At 41.8% G+C, this 15,618-nt stretch overlaps 1 protein-coding gene across 13 annotated transcripts in view; it reads right to left on the reverse strand.

The window, feature by feature from the left end:
• Positions 1-15,618, reverse strand: part of LOC134407665 (NXPE family member 4-like) — a 97,133-nt gene that overhangs the window by 72,467 nt on the left and 9,048 nt on the right. For 4 of the 13 annotated variants that reach the window (XM_063139556.1, XM_063139551.1, XM_063139552.1 and 1 more), the window contains one exon: positions 7,652-7,801. In XM_063139556.1, coding sequence (XP_062995626.1) covers positions 7,652-7,732 — 81 coding nt within the window. In that variant the 5' untranslated portion in view covers positions 7,733-7,801. Of the gene's footprint in view, positions 1-3,066; positions 3,176-7,651; positions 7,802-9,095; positions 9,172-10,093; positions 10,408-14,168; positions 14,242-15,618 lie in introns of those variants that run through there. The other 9 variants (XM_063139554.1, XM_063139561.1, XM_063139563.1 and 6 more) reach the window with 7 other exon arrangements.

Raw genomic sequence — 15,618 nt, forward strand, 5'->3', positions numbered from 1 at the left:
GAAGATATAAAGTGTGGAAAAGGAACTATAGAGCTGATATCGAGTTTGCTGGTTGCAGCGCGATTGATGGTAGCTAGGAACTGGAAGATTCAAGGGGAATATTCTATTGAAGAATGGTACAAAGAAGCATAATAAATTGATATGTAATATTAAGTGGAGAAAAGGCGTAACTAAAATAAATGGGTTTGAAGGAATCTGGAAACAGTTCCTAATATTTGTGTTTACTAAGGGAAGTGGGAAACCGCCAGCAGAGGAAACAATTAGATTTTGGACTCAGGAATGATCCCGAGGTGAGGGGTGCACTTTTATGTTAAGAATGATTATGTTGTAGTATGATAATGTATAGGTAATAGTTATTCAACATATATGTACTCAACATTTATTCAATATGTATGTAGCAGTTGTTTAATGTTTTTCTTTTGTTATTATTATTACTATTGTAATGTTTTATGTATGTTTATATAGTGTAGAAAACAAATAAAACAAATAAAAAAAAAAGGGGGAGAGAAGTGCTTATTGACAGCCTTCACACTTTACTGGCCAGATTCCTCTTTATATAGAGATCACTGTTTTTTTGCCCATCTGCACACTTCAGTGGCCAGAGACCCCTTCAAAGGGAGAGCACTGTTTCTTGCCGGCCTTCACTCTTTAGGGGCCATTCTCCCCTCCTCTGTCTCCCCTTCATGTGGTGGGCTTTGATTTTTAACACTTCCACGGAATCTGAGGCGTCTTACATCGTCATCTTCCTCTCCATCTCATCCTCGAAACAACCCTACAAGGTAGGTCAGTCCAACCCTCTAAACATATTACACTGGCTTTGATTGCACTTTTTTTGTGTGTTTTCTTTCCTTCTCGTTTGTTGATTGTAAATTTTCACTCCTCTATGCCAGGTTGATTGTCTGCTACACTTTTGAAATCAAGGCCCTCCTGGCTGTCCTGAATGAAGACTTCCCTGGCCATTTCTCTGCTTTCCACCTGCTGGATGGATTGAATGGAAAGGGAATGCAGCTGCCGAAGAAGGGATGCCTGGAAATTCTGCTGTAAAGATGTGAAAGGAAAGCACTGCTTTCAAAGGGAGGGGACCCCTTATTGCCGGACTTCACACTTTACTGGCCAGATGGCCCATCAAGGGGAGACCAGGGAAGCCTTCGTTTTCAATTGCTTAATTCAGTTCTCCAATGAAAATGTGTATTTTATTATTGTAAGCCTCTGTCTGGGGTCTCTTGCCCTGAAAGGTGGCCAATAAATGTTTTAAATAAAATGAAGAAAGAAATAAACATCTGCTTTTTTCCTTCAACCCCACTCACTTCTAGAACCTGGCTTCCAAGAGCTGCTCTGAAATTTAATTTGGGCTCTTGTGCTGAATCAGGTTTGGCACTCCCTTCCACCACAGCCTCAGTTTTGTAGGTGTATAGGGGGAGGCCTTCCTTAGTTTTGGGCCCCCAAAACTCTGAGCAGTTGTGTTGACTTAGCCCAAAAAGTAGTGTGTTTTCTTCCAATAGGTCCCACAGTCTTTGCCAGTTGCCAATCACCAGAGAGGTCCCTCAAGTTGCTCACTTGCCATAGTCCTACGTGCATTTCCTGCACCTACCTGACTTTCAATAAGTGCGAGTGAATTAACCCGAACAACCCTTTTACTTGCAAAAATACCCTCTTCAATTATCAGGGTAGATTAAGCAATAACAATTAATAAATAAATTATGATAAATAATAACACCGTGTGTGTGTGTTTGGGGTTTTTATGGTTCTTACAGCCTTCACCCTCCCCACCATGCCAGTGTCCTTGGTGCATGGGAAAAGCCCACCCTAAGAGCTCCCCACCATCTTGACCGCAAGTCCAGCCCCACACCAAGGCAATGCCATTGCAGAAGAACTTCTATCCTGCTGTGCTGTGTTGCTGGGGGATGCAATCCGTCTGCAGCACTATGTTTTCCTTTTGCTACCCCTGTCTCAGGGTGACCAGATACCAAAGAGAACTGGGCTACTGTGCCTTTCACATGTGTGTAGAAAAGGGCATTTCACCAAGTGCCGCTTCTCACGCATTCGCCCTCTTGGCAGCTCTCAAAGGTGCAGAACCCCGATCCTTCTTGGCCTCTGGCAACCCTGCTCTCAATTCAGTTCACCAGATCCCTTTAGCAAGAGGAAGTCAAAGTGACAGAAGTGGATTTTCATTCTGGGACTGGGGGCAACCAACCAACTCCCTGTTCACTGGTGTGTGGGAGTTTGGCCTGTTTTCCCCTGATCTCTCCTGGGTCGATGTCAGGAGCATGAGAGAGCAGTCTGGGTCCAACATGGGTGTTGCCGCCTGGCTTGAATGGCCCCCGAACAAGACACATGTCAGGGGGAGGTCACACGCATACTCCTGGGCAGTATTCTCTCCCCCCACCGGCATGTTCCCCACCCTGCCCCCCAGCATAGCTCTCTGTCTAGTCTTTCTCCCACACACACTTACTCTACCTCCTTATCAGGATCTTTTCTCTTTTTTAACTTTTAGAAGAGTTTGAGCACTGCAGAGCACAGCTACAGTTGTGCCGTGTACCTCTGTCCATGTGGCAACGTGCCCCAACCTGTTTTAAAAGTTAAAAGGAAGTTTTAAAAGGGGAGGGGTAAGGGGGGAGATGGCACCGGAGAGAGTGAGCGCTGAGTGGTGGGGGCGAGGGGGGGGAGAGACTGTATTTTTGGTCCCGGACCTCTGCCCAGCCTTTCTGGCGTCACTATTTGACATGTAGGGGAAAGAACTTTAGTTGTCAAAATATGCAGTCAAACCTCAGGTTCTAAATTCAGAAACTTTATGAAGCTCAAGGTTAGAGGGCAAGTTTAAGGGAAGGGGGGAAAGGTACAAGTATCAGGAAAGCAACAAAACAGTTTACTCTGGTGTCCCACTGATAACTGCAGAGGACATATGTATACCAAAGAATTAAATTGGATCATTAGCTATTCCTTTTCCCTAGAAAATCCTGGGAACTGTAGTTCTACACCCTCACCACACTACTTTTTCCGGTATTCTTTGAGGGAAGCCATGACAATTCAGCAAATAAAAATTAATAAAAAATCATGCCGCCTTACCATGGCTTTCTGCATTCGCTTTCTTTTGGGGTTATGACCGTCGCCATTACACAGGCAGCCACGTGGTTTCAAATTGAATATTCCTCCCTCTGCATGCTTCATTCAAGTGCTTAATGAGGATGGCAAATTGATAACAGCGATATATGAAGGAAAATTAACACTGAGCCCAGTTGGTGAATATGTCCCCTTAGAAATCACTAAACCAAAGCCGTGTAGCATACTGAAACTGAGCCCTGGTGAAGATTGACAAGACCTAGATAAAAGTTGATGTAACAATCAAATTTCACCTCCTGATCTAACTAAAAGGTTCCATCTGGAAGTGCAAACAGAGTCGCTTAAACTACTGTCTTGGAATATCGCGGGGTTGGAGAACAAGCTGAATGATTTGGAGTTTGTACAATATCTGACCAACTTTCATATATTTAGTCTACAAGAAACCAGGGCACAAAAAATAGAACTACAAGGCTATCAAATATTCTCAGTACCAGCAAAAAAAAAAAAAAAAAAAAAAAAAAACTTTCAAGAAAGGGAGGAGCTGTGGGGGCCTCGCTTTGGGTATATCTGCCAGTCTAAACGTTGTGACCCAGGAAATAGTTACTGACACCATTTTTGCAAGCCATTCAGTTGACTATCCAAAAGGGGGCAGACTAACATGTATAAACATATATATCCCCCCAGAGGATCTAATTACTATCCTGCTAACATCTGGGACATATTGGAGGCCCTTTTATTTTATTTTTTTTTTTTTTTTTTTATAATAATTTTTATTCATTTTCAACACTATATAAACATAGATAAACATTTCCAAAATATAACTGAAACTAACACAATAAGAAAAAAAAATACATCAAATATCTGCTGCATACATATTGAATAATTGTTGAGTACAAATATCAAAAACTATTACATATGCCTTATCACACTACAACATCTTCATTCTTAACATAAATGTGCACCCCCCACCTCGGGATCATTCTTGAGTCCAAAATCTAATCATTTCTTCTGCTGGTGGTTTCCCACTTCCCTTAGTAAACACGAACACTAGGAACTGTTTCCAGATTCCTTCAAACTCATTTATTTTAGTTACGCCTTTTCTCCACTTAATATTGCATGTCAGTTTATCATTAATGGCTATGTCCCATACTACTTTATACCATTCCTCAATAGAATATTCCCCTTGGATCTTCCAGTTCCTAGCTATCATCAATCGTGCTGCAACCAACAAACTCGATATCAGCTCTATAGTTCCTTTTCCACACTTTATATCTTCAAATAGTGACAGCAATGCTATTTTTGGTGTTTGTTCTATTTTCATTCCCACTATTTCTTCAATTTCTGAAAACACCATCTTCCATAATCTTTGTACATATTTGCATTGCCACCACATATGTAAATACGTTCCTTTTTCCCCACATCCTCTCCAACAATTTGCTGAATGTTGATCACTTATCTTATTCAATCTAACCGGGGTTAGGTACCACCTCCATAAAATTTTAAAATAATTCTCCTTTATTCTTACTGATAAACTTCTCAACACTCTTTGTTTCCATAGTCCCTCCCAGCTCTGTAGCCCTATTTGTATCTTCAAATCTGATTCCCAAATCATTTTCTCTGTATTCTCTCTAAACTCCTTCTCTAACAATATTTTATATATTTCACTCATTAATCCTTTTGAAACTATACTACTTCCTTTTCCTTTCTCCTTACTTACTACTAATTCTTCAAACCTCGTCATCTTTCTGCACATTCTATTATCTTTAATCCACTTTTTATTCCATTGTTCTAATTGACCATATTCTAGCCAAGATAGCTTCTTCTCCTTTAACAAATTTTCCATATCTTCTCTTGTTTTAATATCTCTTACCCAATCCTTTAATTTTATTTTATTTTCCTCTTTTAATATTTTACATAATCTACCCTTTAGATCCTCTGGGAAATTCTTTAACATTATTATCGGTGCTAAGGGAGAGTTGCTCGGAAGCAGCTTCCCTTTAAATTTACTCCAAATTTCCCATTGAGTCCTCAGGAGTGGATTATCTATACTTCCAACCCACTTTCTTCCTCCATCTTTAAAAAAAACATTCTCCAGATTCATCTCTACCTTACTTATGATTTTTTCTTCCATCCAATATAAATCTCCTACTCCCATAATTGCTTCTACAACATGTCTTAATCTATTTGCTACGTAGTATAATTTTATGTTTGGGAGACCCATTCCCCCCTTTTTTTGGCTTAGGTACCAATTATTTTTATTCACTCTTGCTCTCTTTTCTCCATTACAATATTTATTAATAATATTTTGCCAACTTTTTATCTCGGTTTCTGATATTTTTATAGGTAACATCCTAAATACAAAATTAATTTTAGCTAATATCTTCATTTTTATCAAAGCTATTCTCCCAAACCAAGATAAATTTAATCTTTTATATTTTTCCAATTTCTCTAGTACCTCCTTCTTTAACCTCGTTAAATTTTCCCTTTCTAAATTCTCTAGATTTTTTGTAATTTTAATTCCCAAATATTTAATCTCGTTCTTAACTTTCAATTCCATTCCCTTAAATTCCCAATCCTTTTCTTCCTTCTTAGTATAGTTAAACAACATCATCTCTGATTTAGACCAATTTATTTTTAACCCTGTAATTTCCTCAAATTCCCTCAACTGATATTTAATTCTTTCTAATTTTCTTAATGGATTCTTAATGGTCAATAAAGTATCATCCGCAAACATGTTTAGCTTTATTTCCCTTACCTCTCCAATTCCTTCTAATTCTTTATCCTCCCTTAGTGCCTTCGCCAAAACTTCCATAACCATTACAAAAAGGACCGGCGAGAGCGGACATCCTTGTCTTGTTCCTCTGGCTAGTCGTATCTTTTCAGTAAGTCCGTCATTTACCACCACTACCGCCGTATTTTGGGAATATAGCTGTTCTATTACATTTTTAAATTTATTTCCAAATCCCAATTTATCTATAATACTCTTTAGTGCCTGCCAGCTCACACAATCAAAAGCTTTAAAAATATCTAATGCCATAATACCTGCCTTAATATTTGCTTTTTTTTATTACATTTATTACATTTAAAACTCTACCCACTAAATTATGCATATGTCTTCCTACCACAAACCCACATTGATCTGCTCCTATATATTCTGCCAAAAATTTATTTAGTCGTTTGGCCTTAATAGATGTAAAAATTTTAGCATCCTGATTTATTAAAGAAATAGGTCTATAAGAATCGGGATTAGTCAAATCTTTATCTGGTTTTGGGATCAGAATTATCACTGAATGTTCCCATGATTGGAGGCCCTTTTAGATACTGTTATCAACAGTATCTTTTATGCCCAGTTATTGTAATGGGAGACTTTAATGCTAGGATATGAGACGAATATACTATTGCATTAAATAACCTATCTCTAAACATGGAAGATATAGCATACTTGCCGCCTAGGAAATCCAGGGATAAGACAATAAACAAGGCAGGTTTTGGAGCTTTCTATAATTTTCCCACCTAGTTATGTGCATCTGATGAGTTTGGTTGACTTTCCTCATTGGGAAGCTGCCGTTATGGCCCATTTTGTGCAATACGCGTTTTTGCCCGGAACGGGTATCTGAACGTAGTTTGGGGCCAATTTTTGGAGCTTATTACATCAGGCTCACCAAGTAATGTGTGTCTGGTGAGTTTGGTTGACTCACCTCTTTGGGAAGTTGCCGTTACGGCCCTTTTGCGCAATATGTGTTTTTGCCCAGAACAGGTACCTGAACGTGGTTTCGGGGCAACTTTTGGAGCTTTCTATATTTGTCCCACCTTGTCATGTGCATCTGGTGAGTTTGGTTGACTTTCCTCATTGGGAAGCTGCCGTTACGGCCCATTTTGGGCAATACGCGTTTTTGCCCGGAACGGGTATCTGAACATGGTTTGTGGGCAATTTTTGGAGCTTATTACATCAGGCTCACCTAGTAATGTGTGTCTGGTGAGTTTGATTAACATACTTCACTTGGAAGCTGCTGTCCCTGTCCGTTTTGCGCAATATGCACTTTGCGCGGAACGGTTATCGCAACGCAGTTTCTTTGCACCTTTTGTGGCTTATTGCATCCCTGCCATGGAGTTATGCATGACTGGTGAGTTTGGTTGATATTGCTTGTTCAGTAGTGGCCGTTCTGGCCATCCCATTCTGTTCTGGACGTTGTTTTGGGAGTTCTGGGGTTAATAGTGATATAATATTGGCATAGTTTTAGTCCTAAAATATTGTTCCCAAGTGTTGCTAACACATGCCACTGTTTTTAGTATGGTTTTTTAATATAATGGGGTCGTTCCGGCCTGTTCCGTTCTGTTCCGGCTTTTACACCGTCCCAATAAAATGTATTGCACTTAAAGGAACTGAGGTTAATTATTATAAAGCCCATGGACAGCTCCCCCTCCTTTCCCCACTCGTGGCTTGGGACTGCAAAGTAGCTCACAGGGCAAAAAACAGAATGGGCCAGAGGCCTTTTTCTCAGAGTCCCACATCATGGGCAATGAAGAGTCATCCTTACAGGAAAACTCTCATGACCAACAGTGAGGTGCCAGTCGAGAGAGAGGCACTCACCTTTGCAGATGTCCTGTTGCTGCAGATGTTGGAACATGGCTTGTCGTTGCTTTGCTGGACATGCGCCCTGGGGACGGACATGTTGGTGGGCACGTCCCCTTGGGGGCCGACTATGTTGTCCTCCTTTTTGCTTTCCAAAATATGGTCACCCTAGCATTGCAGAACAAAGCCAAAACAAACAACATCAAATAACAAAAGTTAAAACTAAGGCCTTGAAAGCAAATGGAGTATGTATCCAATATAACCACCACCACCCTGTGTTATATTAAAAACCTTTAAAAGCCAAGGGAAATGAGGATGTTTCTCCTGTGCACCTAAACACCACCAGAGACAGGTGGGTGGGCAGTTTCACCTAGAGATGTGTGCAAATGGCCTCTTGAAATTCTCCTCCTTATTTGCAGGCAGAAAAATGAGGGTGACCATTTTAACGAATAGCTCCAGCAGGAAGAGAATTTCTCTGTTTCACAGGGTTGGAGCTCATTACTAGCAGTGGCAGTAACCCGGCTGCTTCCTTTCTACCTGCTGCTAGTGGAAATGAGAACAGCTGCAGTTGTCTTAGTAGCCTAGCTACCATTTTGAATCCACCTCGTGTCATTCTGAGGCACTGTGTTTATGTTGACAGAGGAAGATGGGACTGCCCCTTACACACACACACATGTGTGGAATGTTCAGAGGGAAGTCTACAAAATACTTTTTTTTTCCTGGGGTAGGGGTGAGGAAAAGGAAAAGGAAAAAAAAAATCAGCTCAGTTCTAGTCTCACCTCCTATGGGAGGGAATTGCGTAATGGAGATTCTGCCATGCATTGGTATAACCTTGTTTCTCCTGCCCCAAACCTGACTGGTGGAGCTAAGGCTGTTCTGTACAAAACCTAATCTGCTAGAGAATCAGAAACACGTCACTCCACCTGTCTCCATCCTAGGAGCATTTCCAAGTGGATAACTTCATATTCAGACTCTTACACCCAAGTCTGCATGCAAGCCCCAAATACTGGTTGCTCTGCAAAATTCCTCCTTTTCTTGCACTTTTGTTTCCGACAGAGAAGTGTGACGCAGCAGCACAGGGCAAGCAAGTCTTTAGAGAACTTTTAGGCCTGGGTTGAACTGTTTCAAACTGTTCGTCAAGCCACTGTGCTACCAGTTGCAAGTTGTCTCGAACGTACGAAGGGACATTTCGCTCCGTAATGCTGCCTGAGGGAAAGAAACCACTACATCTTTTCGACCAGAGTATCCATGCTTCCTTGGAACATTCCTAGAAAACAGCCACTGCTATCCACGGCAACGGAATATTTTCAAATGTGTAAGGGAGACCTCTGGATATCCTGACCACACCTTTTGTGCTGCAAAGTCAACGCCGATTCTACTTCTTGCCACTAGCCCAATAGGATACATAAATGTGTCCCCAAACCCTCATCTGAGAAATTAAACAAAACAGTTTTAATTTTACCTTTTTACCTTCAGGTTCTCTGCTTTCGTCTACATTTGTCTGGTCTCACTCTCCTGTCTCCCAACTATAGCCATAAATGCAGCTATTAGAAACTGTGTCTCAATTAATGCTCTGCTGCGTCCCCTGACAGGAAACAAGTGTTTCCTGCTGATAATCACCAACTCCCTCCATGCGAGAAAACATATTGAATTTGCATACATACAGTGAGAAAAAAAGTTTATTTTCCGGTTGCAGAAGATCGAAAAGCTTGTGGATGGGTTAGTATCAAATGAACGAGTTCTGTGTCCCAAACACCACTTCCCCAACAGTACAATACAACGGGTGGGTGAGGAACTTTAGTAAACTTTAGCGAAAAGAGAAGTGAGTACTTTCTTTGTGGTTGAGCAGCAACTCCAGTACAGCATGGGGGAATAAAGGATTTGGGAGATCTGGGTTCTAGTCCCCACTCGGCCATGGAAGCTCACTGGGTGACACTGGGCCTGTCACAAGCTCTCAGCAAAACCCACCTCACAGGGTAGTTGTTGTTGTGAAGATAAAAATGGAGAAGAGGGGGTTTGTTGCTCTCAGACAATCTGATGCTTGCAGGCTGTGAAGCTGCTGAGGCAGGCGTCTTTGCTGGAGCAGCTGGTGGGGTGGGAAGACGGGATAGCTAACAGAGCAAAGGGGTCACAGTGGGCAGAACCAAGGCTGCAACTCGTTGCATAGAAAAGGGAAACTGGGGCAAATGAACTTTGAGATCAGGCCTGCAAAACAGAAAGGGAATTCGGAATATATAAAGTAGGGAAGGAACAGAAAAAAATAGCAATGGGTTAGAGGCTCCTGGGACAACCCATGATTGTTCCCACACTTGTCGGTTGACAGGTGGGGAAAAAAACGGGGAAGGAGAATAGAAACACAGTAAATAAATAGCATGGGGTTTGGCACAGGATCCTTCTTTTACACGCCTCCAGTTTAAAACAGGATCTCACTCACACACACATTTCTATGCATCCACCTACCAACCAAGCGAAAAGGGGCCCAGACTGGCTCCAAGGAGGAACCCTATTTCGAAAGCCAGGAGGTCATCCTCAAGAGTCACTTCTGCTTGCTTGCCTGTGACCTTGCTCCTGAGAATGCCTGGGTGACGACTGAAGGAGGAAGGTGGAAACCGAACGCAGCCCAGTATGCGCAGCGGTCTCTGCCTCACACCAGGCACTGCCAGCAACAGTTGCAGAGGGGAGGGAGGAGGTTGAACAATAAATCTGCGACTGCCTCCCTAGGGTGGATTTCCCCTGCCTGGGGTCCTCTCATCGCCCCCAGCCAAGCAGGCCATGGGCTCTAGGACCCCTCTCTGAATTACTAGCTTCCTTTTAATAACAAATAAAGGCGCTAGTCCCTTTGCTTACTGAGATGAAAGGGGGTATGTCCGAGTCGTCCTGCCTAGCTGCCCCACAAGGGATGGGGGATGGCTCTTGGGCTCTGAGCCTCTTAACCCACCAAACACGGTCTCACCTGGCCTACCCCAGAAACTTTTCTCTCTCTTGCCCCCGTCCACTTGCTTGCTTGATTCTTTATTTATTTATTATTTTATTTATTTATTGCATTTTTATACCGCCCAATAGCCCAAGCTCTCTGGGCGGTTCACAAAAATTAAAATCATCATAAAACAACCAATAGTCTAAAAACACAAATACAAAATACAGTATAAAAACACTACCAGGATAAAACCACGCAGCAGAAATTGATATAAGATTAAAATACAGAATTAGAACAGTAAAATTTAAATTTAAGTTAAAATTAAGTGTTAAAATACTGAGAGAATAAAAAGGTCTTTATTCTTGCTCTCTGTCCCCCATGACGTCAGCAGTGACAGGTGGCTTTGCGGGATAGCTAACAGATCGAAGGGGTCACAGTGGGCAGAACCAAGGCTGCAACTCGTTGCACAGAAAAGTGAAGCTGGGGTAAATGAACTTTGAGATCAGGCCTGCAAAACAGAAAGGGAATTCGGAATATATAAAGTAGGGAAGGAACAGAAAAAAATAGCAATGGGTTAGAGGCTCCTGGGACAACCCATGATTGTTCCCACACTCGTTGGTTGACAGGTGGGGAAAAAAATGGGGAAGGAGAATAGAAACACAATAAATAAATAGCATAGGTTTTGGCACAGGATCCTTCTTTTACACGCCTCCAGTTTATTATTATTATTATTATTATTTATTTATATAGCACCATCGATGTACATGGTACGTTACAGAGTAAAACAGTAAATCGCAAGACCCTGCCGCATAGGCTTACAATCTAATAAAATCATAGTAAAGCAATAAGGAGGGAAAGAGAATGCAACAAGCACTGGGTAGGGTAAACAGGCACAGGGTAGGGTAAAACTAACAGTATAAAGTCCAAGCAACGTCAAGTTTTAAAAGCTTTAGGAAAAAGAAAAGTTTTTAGCTGAGCATTAAAACAAGTTTAAAACAAGATCTCACTCACACACACATTCCTATGCATCCACCTACCAACCAAGCGAAAAGGGGCCCAGACTGGCTCCAAGGAGGAACCCTATTTCGAAAGCCAGGAGGTCATCCTCAAGAGTCACTTCTGCTTGCTTGCCTGTGACCTTGCTCCTGAGAATGCCTGGGTGACGACTGAAGGAGGAAGGTGGAAACCGAACGCAGCCCAGTATGCGCAGCGGTCTCTGCCTCACACCAGGCACTGCCAGCAACAGTTGCAGAGGGAAGGGAGGAGGTTGCACAATAAATCTGCGACTGCCTCCCTAGGGTGGATTTCCCCTGCCTGGGGTCCTCTCATCGCCCCCAGCCAAGCAAGCCATGGGCTCTAGGACCCCTCTCTGAATTACTAGCTTCCTTTTAAAAACAAATAAAGGCGCTAATCCCTTTGCTTACTGAGATGAAAGGGGGTATGTCCGAGTCGTCCTGCCTAGCTGCCCCACAAGGGATGGGGGATGGCTCTTGGGCTCTGAGCCTCTTAACCCACCAAACACGGTCTCACCTGGCCTACCCCAGAAACTTTTCTCTCTCTTGCCCCCATCCACTTGCTTGCTTGATTCTTTATTTATTATTTTATTTATTTATTGCATTTTTATACCTCCCAATAGCCCAAGCTCTCTGGGCGGTTCACAAAAATTAAAATCATCATAAAACAACCAATAGTCTAAAAACACAAATACAAAATACAGTATAAAAAGCACTACCAGGATAAAACCACGCAGGAGGAATTGATATAAGATTAAAATACAGAATTAGAACAGAAAAATTTAAATTTAAGTTAAAATTAAGTGTTAAAATACTGAGAGAATAAAAAGGTCTTTATTCTTGCTCTCTGTCCCCCATGACGTCAGCAGTGACAGGTGAAAGCAGCAGGTGGGATAATTGGGTGAGATAGACCTGCTCCCTTTGTGCATTTTCTCCTTTCTTCGCAGTGGGGAATCTGACTCAGGTGTGGGCTGGGCTGCTGTAGCTCATCCATTCTGCAGATACACCTGCCCACAACACTACATGTCCCAGCACTTCTGAAAAAAGACCCATGATTTAATTGTGTGATTGCAACACGTTTTGTTTATTTGGTATTCTCGCCCGTCTTCTCCTGGGGGTTCATGAGTTAGACTCCACTGATAATAAGAAGCAAACAGGAGTCAATATAAGGCTGTGGTCTCGGTTGGACTACTGCAACCTTCTTCTCACTGGCCTTCCTTCTTCTCACATCATTTCGTTGGTTTCTGTTCACCACTCTGCTGCTAAGATCATCTTCTTGGCTCGCCGCTCTGACCATGTTACTCCACTTCTGAAATCTCTTCATTGGCTTCCAATTCACCTCAGAATCCAATATAAACTTCTCTTGTTAACCTACAAAGCTTTTCACTATCTAGCTCCTTCCTATCTTTCCTCTCTCATCTCACACTACTGCCCCGCTCGTGCTCTTCGTTCCTCTAGTGCCATGTTTCTCACCTGTCCAAGGGTCTCTACTTCCCTTGCTCGGCTTCGTCCATTTTCTTCCGCTGCCCCTTATGCCTGGAATGCTCTTCCAGAACATTTGAGAACTACAAGTTCAATGGCAGCTTTTAAAGCTCAGCTAAAAACTTTTCTTTTTTCTAAAGCTTTTAAAACTTGATTTTGAGCTTACTTTTATACTGTTAGTTTTACTCTACCCTGTTCCTGTTTGGTGCATTCTCTTCCTCTTCTTATTGTTTTATTATGATTTTATTAGAATGTAAGCATATGTGGAAGGGTTTTGCTATTTTATTGTTTTACTCTGTACAGCACCATGTACATTGATGGTGCTATATAAATAAATAAATAAATAAATAAATAAATAAATAATAAGATGCTCATGTGTGCACCTGTGTCCCCCTCCCCCAACACCCCTGGGTGCCCTCCAGACTCCTCCTCCTCCTCCCATCTCACTCTCTCTTCCCCCTCTCTTCCAAAACAAAATCACCCAAAAGAATGAAAAGCGAGAAAAGTAATAAAAAAGAAATACATTGAAATTAAATCGACATATTGACGGAGGGTGGTACATTTCACCTCTATGCATATTTTTCACTTTGCATTACAGACCAAAATATATGTGGAGTCCGTAGGCTGCTTAGATGTTTTCTTCCTTAGACGTTTTTCTCTGTATCACACTTCTATTTAGTCACGAGTCAGTTCCCTTATTGTTTGTAGCCAATGGCCATTACAATGTCATATAAACCATTAAACCATTAGTCTAATTGATACAGTTAAACGGTTAAAACATTAAAACTAAACAAGACCTCAGATAGTTGCCTTCGTTTTAAATCAGTAGAGTATACCCTTTATGATATTATCAGCCTTAACTGGGATCAAGGTCTAGGCCCGCCACAAAAGCACTTCTTAGCTTCGATGCTGCTAAAGCGAATAGAGCCACCCTATAACTCATTGAGTTATCCGGATCTGCCAACAGCCACCTGATTTTAAAATCCTCCGGGTGTCCTTCCATGAACTTTTGAAAAGGGAGGATAAATTTAATCTGTGGTAATCTGTAAAGCCGACAGTGTAGGACATAGTGAACCATGTCTTCCAATTGGCCCACACCACATACACATAGCCGTTCACTTACAGGACGATTACCATATCTCCCCTTCAAGAATTTTGTAGGCATCAATTGAAATCTTAATTGCGTGAAGGCTCGCCTAACAGGAAAAAAGGTTAATTCTTTAAGATATGTAGCCATGTTATGATCCAACTTAAACTTAGAATACCAGGTGGTCAGCTTGCAATTCTTCACATATTCTAGGTCCTCCCTAGTATCCTTACTGAATATTAAGTCACAAATTTGACGGTTGGATAGATCATGTAGGGTTGTGGCCAAGGGAGGTGAATAACTGAGCATCAGACTTCTACCAATGCATGCCCAACCATCCCTATCCTGTAGATCCAAGAAACACATCTTTGCCAGATGTTGATCAGGCATCTGGGAGAGCTTTTTCGCATACAGAATAATTTTCCATAGTCCGAAGAAAGGCTTTGACATATACTGCTGTGCATGTCCCCGATCAGTGTATAGAATACAATCTTGCCACGTTTTATTAAAGTCAGATGTTTTGACTGTGCCATTAGCTGATTTTAGTTGGTATGCCAATTTTTCTGCCACAGCTATTTGCCATAATTCCACATACCGTTGACTCGTTTCAATGTGAGCCGTCCTACAATTTTCCAACTTGGAGCTACAAGGCAGCGGTTGTCAATGTGATGTCCATGCATGCACCCATGCCCCTGTGTGCCCCACAGAGCTCGATGACCCAACCTCTCACCTCTTCCAAAGAGTTAGCAATGGCAGCAGGAATAGGTTATGGCAGTGCCGGGGTGGGGGGAGGAAATTTAGGGCAGCAGCAGGAGTGGGGAGATGAGTGTGGCTGCAGGAAGATCACTTTGGGCAGGAGAGGAAGGAGGAGGTGGAGATGAACATGAAAGGAATTTTGGAGGAGGAGGAAGGGGGACAAGGAAAGAGAGCACTTAAGCAAGGGGGGGCAAGAAAAGAGGGGATCCAAACAGGGGCAATAAAACAGATATTCCAAGGAAGGGAAGGGGTATAAGAGAGAATCCAATAAAGTGGGAGAGTCTCAAAAGAATCTCAAAATTAAACACCCATTGGCCCAGATGACCATGGAAGCGCTCACAAAATCACAGACCAATTTTGTGAGACTTGGGGAAACTGGTTCTGCAGAGAGAATTATGCCCATAGCATAAAGCTATCGTTGTTGTTGTTTATTTATTTTATTTATTTATTTATTTATTACATTTCTATACCGCCCAATAGCCAGAGCTCTCTTGTTGTTGTTAGCTAAATCACACCCTGGGCAGCAGCGCTCCTAAGATCCTTTGCATACCAGGAAAAAGGTTTAAGGAGGGAAATGTAAAAAAAAAAAAAAATCATTAAAAATCAACAGATAACCCAATCCGATTCAAATTTTGTATGCTGAAAGCCCTCCTTAATATCTATTACTGTGCCAATTTTGATGTCTTTATCGTTAAAACGTACGCAGATGTAAGCATTTGTTTAATTTGAA

This window comes from Elgaria multicarinata, chromosome 12, assembly GCF_023053635.1.
Source record: "Elgaria multicarinata webbii isolate HBS135686 ecotype San Diego chromosome 12, rElgMul1.1.pri, whole genome shotgun sequence".
Lineage (NCBI taxonomy): Eukaryota > Metazoa > Chordata > Lepidosauria > Squamata > Anguidae > Elgaria > Elgaria multicarinata.